This window comes from Sprattus sprattus, assembly GCF_963457725.1.
Source record: "Sprattus sprattus genome assembly, chromosome: 12".
Taxonomy (NCBI): domain Eukaryota; kingdom Metazoa; phylum Chordata; class Actinopteri; order Clupeiformes; family Clupeidae; genus Sprattus; species Sprattus sprattus.
Window position 1 is genome coordinate 9,306,099 of NC_137910.1, and position 9,754 is coordinate 9,315,852.

The 9,754-nt window shown below is 42.1% G+C and overlaps 1 protein-coding gene across 1 annotated transcript in view; it reads left to right on the forward strand.

Moving 5' to 3' along the window:
• Positions 1-4,073: 4,073 nt before the first annotated feature.
• The window catches only part of pde10a (phosphodiesterase 10A), a 75,584-nt gene continuing 69,903 nt past the window's right edge, over positions 4,074-9,754 (forward strand). Inside the window, exon 1 of the mRNA XM_080848455.1 lies at positions 4,074-4,152. Within this exon, the coding sequence (XP_080704581.1) occupies positions 4,089-4,152 (64 nt within the window). The 5' untranslated portion in view covers positions 4,074-4,088. The remainder of the gene's footprint in view (positions 4,153-9,754) is intronic.

Consider the following 9,754-nt stretch of genomic DNA (forward strand, 5'->3'; position numbering starts at 1 on the left):
CAGTTTATGATAATAAGCAACATACTGGGCGGAAAAATAGGCCCTGTAGGAGCAGTGACTAGTTGAAAGAGGGTGGGTCGGTTTTAGCTCATTTCCACACAGGCCTGCCTGTCATTCTGTGTTTACTTTAATGGCTCAGCATCTTTGTTCCGTGGCGGGTTCCCACCCACGTCACTGCTGGCGCTTTCTGATGTGGCCGAGTTGTGTGTGTGTGTGTGTGTGTGTGTGTGTGTGTGTGTGTGTGTGTGTGTGTGTGTGTGTGTGTGTGTGTGTGTGTGTGTGTGTGTGACTGGGTGTGCAGCTCCATATGGTCGCATCCCTGTAATCCGTGCTGGGCTGGGACCACTCGGATGTCCATATTGGCAGGCATGATCCCGGGGTCGTGAAATGGAGGGGTGGCAGCGCTGTTGTCCAACATGATGCTGATGACGGTGCAGAGGAATCCTCTAATTGATGTTGTGCAGTGATCTAGGATTTGGCATCATTCATACGTTGTACACAGTTACTGAGTTTGTTGGGATGGTCATCAGAATAGATCCTGGGGGGGATTTGTGTGTGTGTGTGTGTGTGTGTGTGTTTCTACAGTGTGACAGCTGCAATCCCAGTCTTCTGCATGTTAAGTGCAACTTGCAGAGATAATTAATTGCTCAGAAGTCTGCAGACTATCAGGACACATGTGCAAGAGTAAGAATGGGATATTTGTGTCTTGGCCACTGACTCAGGCCTCAAGAGGTGCTGACCACTGTCAACCGACCATGTGTTCAGTACTAGTAGCTCAGCATTTCAAACATAATCACTGGTCTCCTTAAACTGATTAAAACCCATGTTTGCACAATTACATTTGATTTTAGTCAAGAGAGTTGATCACCACAGTATGTGGTGGCCTACTGGTTAGGGTTTTGGGCTGCTAACCGGAGGGTGGCAGGTTTGATCCCCGACCAGTAGGAAAATGTGGGTGGGGGAAGTGGTAGAGCTCCGGGTTAGTGTGCTCCTCTGTGTGTATCACTACCCTGGATGGGTAAAATGCAGAGATAAAATTCAGAGTGTGTGTGTGTCACTATCTCTGCCGTAAACAGTCACTAGGGCTCATTTCCATGTGGCATGCACTAAATGACTGAGAATAGACCTGCAAATATGCATGAAAAAATGTATGGTTTATTATTAGAGGTAGTTAAGAGATATAAGTAATGAATACACGTTGTTATTAGTCTCAACCAACATCCTTTCACACGATGTACATAGCATTTTATTAAATGAGATGCAGCAGATTATTGTATTACACAGACAATAACATAAACATGAGATATCCATATTATAAGCAAGACCCTATCTGAAATGTAACCTTATCATATGTCAACGATCCCTCCAACATTCTGCTGTAAATGTACTGAAGTTATGTGTGTAATAATGCATCATGTGCATCACTGGTAGAAGGCAGGGTTGTTTTTAACTTTTAGGTATACTTTCTGGTTATTTGAAAATTGACATGTCAATCGCATCTTGGCAAAGACATGGAGCTTGACTTATGTTTGCTAAGAATGATTGGCAGTAATTCTCAAAGCAGCGCTATTGTTTGACATGTCTATAGGTCACAATTATTTCATAAACAGTCAAATGCTTCATGGCGCATTTAAATGCCCTGGAAGATTTAGAAATTGTGTCAGTGTAGGGATCACGTCATTATCATACGTAGTATTATTAAAGCAAACTCACAGATGCATGTGCGTTGCAAGAATAAGCATGTTCACAATGCAAACTTCACTAGGAAGTACCCCTAACTATGTTGCCTGCTTACGTTTTCGGAGTGAAAGCAGTGAGGTGAAATCAGTTCATTATTACTCGGAACCGCGAATTCAGATTAACACAGCCGCATAGGGTATACTCTTTTATTGTAACCGACTTGCAGAACAATGATTTAGCTGTTTACATTCCGCGATTTATTGTTTACATTCAGCGATTTATGCCCAACCCCTCAACTCATGCCTCGCAGGCTCAAGTCAGATCAACACCGACATACTTCCAGCGCGTTGGAAACTGTGTGTGTGGGGCCCCAAAGACGTCAATGAAACGTCAAAATGATACAGGAAATCCTTTGAATAAACCTCTGTGTAGAAAAAAATAACCGAAGAACAGAAACCATACTTCTTGAGGAATAATTAGAAAGGACACGGCTGCAAGCTTACGCTAGTTGAGAGTACATTTACTTGAATCTCAATCATGGTGAGGCTAACAGTTCAAGTAGGCTGGTGTATATTAATTGCTAGCCCTTGCAAGGTAGTGAAGTTGGTATTTAGAGGCTCTAGAGGGTGTGAAGCTAAGTGAGTCCTATTTAATTCACACCAAAAGTTGTAAAATATGTTATTGACGTAGCGTTTTAAATTATTATTATTATTTTTTTTTTTTTACAAAACTACCAAAACGTCTTTTGAAGCCCTATCAGTAGGCTAGCCTATTTCTACGAGTTACTCCATAAAGACATATGCTTTTTTATTTGTATGCTTCTCATTGCTGAAATCTATACAGAATTTACGTATAAAATTTCATCCTCTATCCGTAAATCCGTGTATTACATTATTTCGTGGACTATTCCTAAGTCGAAGACGTTAAGCGTCTTCTTATTAAAAGAAAAGTAACAATAGCTTTGCCACGAACTAGGCTTTACAACTTCTGTTCTGAATGAGATTTTTCATAAGCACAGAAGAGATATACTATCCAAAACTTTATAAAGGTCACATCTTTGTGCCAAGATAGTGATATCTACTCCTAGGCAACGTGGAGGCTTTCTGTGTGCATGTTTGAATGATATCCCATTTCTGTGTTCTGTTGTAGCCTGTGTAATGGCTCTTGGAAACTAGCTTTTTCATTTGCATGTACCAAGTTATGTGCAGAATAAGCTAATTGCAAAAGCTGTGCTAAGACATGCAGGCATATGGGCCGTATGGTTTGGATGGGGACCTACATAGCTTCTACCAGGCTACTTTGCACGCGCGCGCGCGCGCTCACACACAGACACACACACACACACACACACACACAGACACACAGACTGGCGCGTGCTGACGTCTCGAAGGCATTTAGGCTGTCTGCCTCTGCTGCAGCGGCTATCACAGCTTTATTTCTTATTTGTAGTTTATTCCTACGTTTTTGCTGACGAAGACTGGCGACATAGGCTACCAGTTTAATGAACATGGCTGAACATATTCTAGATATTTCTGCATACATTATGTGAATCAGTGAATCAGTGAAAACTGGTTATTTAGAACGATTCTAGTTAGTCAGAGGATTTGGGTGATGAGATCCTAGGCTCAATTCTGACATAATCTGCAATCTCATGTGAAAAGAAACAATATCATGAGATATGGCAAGGTTTTCTCGACAATAGCCTATTTGATTCACGCAACTGCAACAAAATGTTCCCAGTGTTTCCTTATGGTTGTCGAGCGAAAACAATTCGGTGAATTAGACGTTTATGATGCCACCCTTCCGTCAGCAGTGAGTCTATGGATCCCTCCGTATAGCGGGAGGTTATTATTTTCATAGAAGTCTCACACGGTCCTGCCTCATCACCGCTATTATAACGGAGGATGTCCAACCCTGAGAAATTACTCCCATCACGCCCCCAATCCCCCCTGACTGCTGGGAAAACACACAGATCCGGAGACAGCGTTCACGTCCACAGCAGCAGTGTGTCTCCGGAGGGCGCTTGGGCGGGCGGTGCAGCTCTTTACGCAGCGACACCCAGGAACAGCAGCAGCACTCGGGAAGGAGGAGGAGGCAACAACACCGCTGCCAGCAGCTCAGTCCTCCGCTTTCCCTCGTCTGCCTTGCCCGCGTTCTCCTCACCGTCGCCTTCCTCTCCCGCTGGACCACCACGGAAAGGAGGCGGAACAAGTGGGGGCAGAGCGACATCGCCTCTCCCGTACTTGCTGCGCACAATTCACGGCTTCCCCCTCCACGGACTATTAGGACTTCATCCCTCCGCGTCCTGCTCGGGTTATTTCCGTAAAAGCGGAACTGCCTTCTGCAGGAGTCCCCGACGAGGCACGCTTTTCTCCGCCGCTCTCCCCTTCCTGCGCCCGCGGTCAGACATGGAAGATGGTCCGCCTTCAACAAGCTGTTTCAGAAGGTTGACTGACTGTTTTCTCGGTTCAAGTAGGTACTTTTTAAATGCAATTATGAGGGTAGTCAGCTAACAAGCCCAGTCTTAAAAAGCGATTATTTGAACAACTTTCACCACTATCATAGCCTTCATGATCAACTTTTTTGCTGTTTTATCACGTCGAATCCCGTGTGGCCATAGTCCTTTCCAGACTAGTTGCGCAGGATATCCTACTGTATATTGGCAAGTCATGTGGGGACAGCTGAATTGTCACAAATAGACACCACTGAAAATCTGTCATTTACAAACCGATGTTTGGGAAATGACAATGCATTACTGACCGGGCACATGCAACACAGGGTGTGAACGTTCGACTTAAGGGAGGCGAGGGAGGGGGTCTTCGATTAGCAAATTAGATAAATGGCTTGTGTGCGAAGTTTAAAGGCAGTAACGTGGCTCATGTCAATGGAGTAATTTCTGATAATACAGCATAGCGCAATAGCATTGTGTTGATCTATCAATATGCAAGAGACGTCCTGCGACAGATAGCATACTGGGGTCAGAAAATAGCGTATGCCAATAGCCATGTGAAGCGCACGAAGACGACAAAACTATTCCTAAACGCAGACATTGTATTTGATGAACACCGTCGATCTGTCTCTACTCTCTGTCTTCCCGTATGCCGTAGGGGCGTTTTAACTGTAGCCAAGAAAATGCAGGTGAACCGCCGTAATAAAATATAGAGGAGTTTTACATTTAACCTAACCTGTTAGACACTTTTGTAATCGGTCTTTTTATTGCCTTGTTGGCAGCAGCTACGTGACGAGCTTCCGCATATTCCCGTTGTAATGATAGGCGTTTTCCCAAGGATGATCTTCACCTGTCTTAAGACCTCTCGATGGGCACTTGTTCTATCCAAAACCCAAGAAGACCGGTTGAGTCCCGTAACACCTATAGGGGCTCGTTTAGAGTTCGTTTGTCCGAAGTGGACTACGAACAGGTGTAGCATTAACTCCCTCTCAGCTCAGCACGTTTTAAGTCTGAGAGGTGTCGCTCTGACAGGCTGGAAGGTTAAATGTCAAAGGTCATGTCTGTTTATTAACAGCACAGTTGGGGGACAAGTGCCACAAACCGCATGTTTGTTGATCACCAGGTATTCCTTACAGCTGAAGCTGAAATGTAGTAGTGTGGGTTGTAGGACAAGACAATAAACTGCCAATAATCTGTTTTGTGAATACAGTTAATACTACAGTTTAAATATTGTTTTGATTCAGGAGGTTTATATCTATCCAAATGGCAACTATAACTATGCTGTGAGTTGAAATACATGGAAGCAATCTAGACAAAAAATAACGCAGTTTAAAACGTGATCCTTCCTGAAATACAAGGTGTTGTAACTGTTTAGGTAATTACCTTTTAATTGCACGGATCATAATTGGTAAAATATAGCATTCTATAGTGGTATTGCACCGAAAAATATGCATGAAAAAAATGCATATGGACATAGCTGCGGGTGACTTAGGGCTTGCGAATAAAGATGGGATCCTTTCGGAAGTATTGCACATCGAATCATAACGGGGGGGCTTAGGTGAATGACACTGGCGCTGGAGGTTTCATTCTTTCCACATGTATGTAGTCTGTTGGGTGTTGATGTAGGCTTATCAATATGAAATAGGAAAACATAACAAAGTACGTATGTCTCTGTTTGTTTCTCTCTCTGGCGCACACACACACGCACACACACACACACACACACACACACACACACACACACACACACACACACACACACACACACACACACACACACACACACACACACACACACACACACACACACACACAACACACTTCCATTTCTGCCAAAATTGGTTTCTGTTCTACTATTCTCCTTCCACACTGATACTACAACGATTATAGACATACAATACATATTAGGTCCAAATATTATTTACCGGTAGGTCTTTCATTGGAAGCCCTATATAGATGGGCTTGCATATTTCATGACTATAAAATCTCTGACTTTTTTCTTACATTAGTGTTGTCCCTTACACATTGGCTTTGATTGAATGTGTTATTCCACTTAGACATGTCACAGGTTGAACATTAATAACCTTCACCATCTGATATTTTGTAAAGCCATCTTTTCACTGTCATTAAGAAATCCTGTATAATTGGTGGTTGACGTCCCTTGGCAATCTTTCTCATAGTCACTCTCTCTCTCTCACACACACACACACACACACACACATTGCTAGGTACAGAAGGTAAAGTGAAAAAGTCTTAAAGAGAGGGTGTGAAAGAGAATTAGTAGAGGTTGCTCTGTCCAACTACTGTATGTGCAGTCACAAGAGTGTGCTAAATCTTTCTAGCTGTGATCTTCAAGTTGTCTTGAATAGGGGGCATCTGTGTTCTTTTGTCTTTGCAAAATTTTCCTGACTCAAAACAGAATATTCTCCCAAAGTAGCTGTATTACTTCTGCACACGGATTTTGTAGTCTTTTCTTTCTTTCTTTCTTTCTTTCTTTCTTTCTTTCTTTTATATGAAATGATGGTGCTGTTTTATTATAGCTCCGACTTCACCATGTCAGCGGCTGCCCTAATCAGTGAAACATAGACTAATTCACACTTATTGTCCTAAATATATTTATTGGTATAAACATAATTATATATACTGTCAGTGCTCCTGTATCGAGACTGTATTGGATCTGAGTACAGCCGCCTGTAAAAATGTTGTTGTGATTTGTATAAGAAGTGTCTTCTGTTTCACTCCTTTACTTTGCCTCTTCAGTGTTTTCTGAAGGACCCTGCAGGCTATATATTGGTGAATATTCAGGCGATATGTTGGTGAATATTCAGGTGATATGTTGGTGAATATTCAGGTGATATGTTGGTGAATATTCAGGTGATATGTTGGTGAATATTCAGGCGATATGTTGGTGAATATTCAGGTGATATGTTGGTGAATATTCAGGTGATATGTTGGTGAATATTCAGGCGATATGTTGGTGAATATTCAGGCGATATGTTGTTGAATTGTTAATTTGTTGTGGCGTGGATTGCTTATAGTCCCTTTAGTGCAAGGGGAAGTCATCCACTCGCCCTGTGTTGGTCCTCCCCCACCATGTACTCCGTAGCATAAGTATGCTCTCTCTCTTATAGCGAAATGCTTGTTTGGTTTGCCACCTTACCGCTTTACTGTTCAAGAGGTCTGTCTGCAGTTTTGATTCCCTTTCATTTGTTGTTGGCGAAAGTGATGTGTGCGTGTGTGTGTGTTTGTGTACTGTAAATGTGATAGAGTGTGTGTGTGTATGTATGTGACCATGTCCTGTGAGACTTTGTTGCTGTCAGTATCTGTTGCAACAACCTACGCAGCAGGAAGGGGAATATCACATATTTTTCCTTAGATGAGGCTTTGAGTCTTAGATGAGTCTTTTCCCTTAGATGAGGCTTTTCAAATTGTCATTGGTCAAGTGTATGCAAGTAGAAAATGTTTAAATACATTGTGTCAGTATGACCACCTGTAGTTTTAATAATAATATAATTACAATAATAATATAATTACAATACATTATTATTTTCTAGTGCATATTTGGCCATAGCCCCAGATGCCTTCCAGCATCACAAGAAATCAAATTCCATTCGAATGAATAAAGAGGAACACTTCAGCATTAGAGGATAAATAATAAATGTGTGTGTGTGTGGGTGTGTGTGTGTGTGTGTGTGTGTGTGGTCATGGAGGTGTCACAGCTACCTGTGTGTTTGTGTGTGTGTGTGTGTGTGTGTGTGTGGTCATGGAGGTGTCACAGCTACGTGAGTGAGTGTGAGTGTGTGTGTGTGTGTGTGTGTGTGTGTGTGTGTGAGTGTGTGTGTGTGTGTGTGTGTGTGTGTGTGTGTGTGTGTGTGTGTGAGTGTGAGTGTGAGTGTGAGTGTGAGTGTGTGTGTGTGTGTGTGTGTGTGTGTGTGTGTGTGTGTGTGTGTGTGTGTGTGGTCATGGATGGTCATTGCTAGTTGCCCTCCTTTGCTCCAGGTGTTTGTCTCGATCCAATCTTAAAGCCTTCGTTGTTTTCTCATTAGACTTCAAGTCTCTCCCGACTGTAGAGTTAGGTGTTACACGTATAACAGGGTGTACTTTTTAGAAATCATTCACTAAAGATGTAGTAGTGAATATTTTAGCATTGTATTTTTTTTCACCAAAGAGATTTTTATAGGATGCCTGAAGTCCACACTCGCAGAATGTATGAGGTACATCCAGCCGCTTTATCTCAACATGCTTGAGTGTGTGTGTGTGTGTGTGTGTGTGTGAATATATATCATATCTAAAAGTTTATTTGCAAATCTTACGGCTACATTTCAATTTTAGGTTTCTTTTAATGTCTTCACACACACACACATACACACACACACACACACACACACACACACACACACACACACACACACACACACACACACACACACACACACACACACACACACGCACACTCAAACACGGACACAAACCAGAGGCATGGCGCTGCTATCCAAATCGCTGAAATCAAAGACAATCATTAATCAGCATTTAGTGTGATTCTCCTGATGCACAGGGCCTACAGTGACACGGCACACACACACACACACACACACACACACGCACAGGGCCTACAGTGACACGGCATAGCACTCACTCTAGTGGCTGTTGGCCTAGCCATTGATTTATTGGGTCTGAATGGAACTGCTGTTGAAAAGGTCAATGCCAAATGTTGTTGTTGTTGTTGTTGTCGTTGTCGTTGTTGTTGTCGTTGTTAGAGGGAAAGGGTTTATCAGATATAGTTTAATTTGGCCTGTCGAACTATTCACTACTACCTAATAGCTTTTTTTTGTTTTTGTTTTTTAGACTGCAGAGAGATTATCTATGAGAATCTTTGGGTTTTTAATATGTTTTATAATATGTATGTTTAATAATATTTTTTGTAGTTTTTTTGTCATCTGATTTCACAAAGTTGTGAAATTCTTCACAACCATACTTATATGGCTGTGTCATCCATACTAGAATGTTATTGAAATTAAGTTGAGTTAAATGTCATGACCTCGTTTGAACCTTTAAACACTATTCCAAAATCACAAGTCCTTGTTGATATTCAGTACAGTAATCTGTTTAAAGAAAACAGATCAGAAAACAATATTTTTCAAAATGTGTTGACTATTCCTGACCTGACTTCACTGGTATTCTAGCCTGGATACCAGCCTGAACTCCGCCCACAACATTTTTGGTCTGGGAGATTCAGTCTGGCTCTGTGCTAGTTGGGGGAGAGTATATCGGTCGGATTATACCGTACCAATGAAATTGTCTGGGCGGGCTTTATACGTTGATGGACAGAAACCAATGCTTCAGTTGAATTAACCGGTAGATTCGAACTCCGACCAAGATGGCCGCGTCTCGGGTGCTTAGTGGGGAATATTTTATGTGAATTAAGCCATCTACACGACTTTTTAATGTCTACATTGACTCGGTCAGTTGTGCATGTGCAACACGAATGTTGCAGAGTATTGTTTTTCTTAACTAAAGCTCTCTAGACCATTATTTTTAGGTCCTTGCTAACGTGTACACAAAAAACCCATTGAAACAAACTGTAGCTTGTTGCCTTAATGCTAATTAATTAACGTGAGCAGGCAT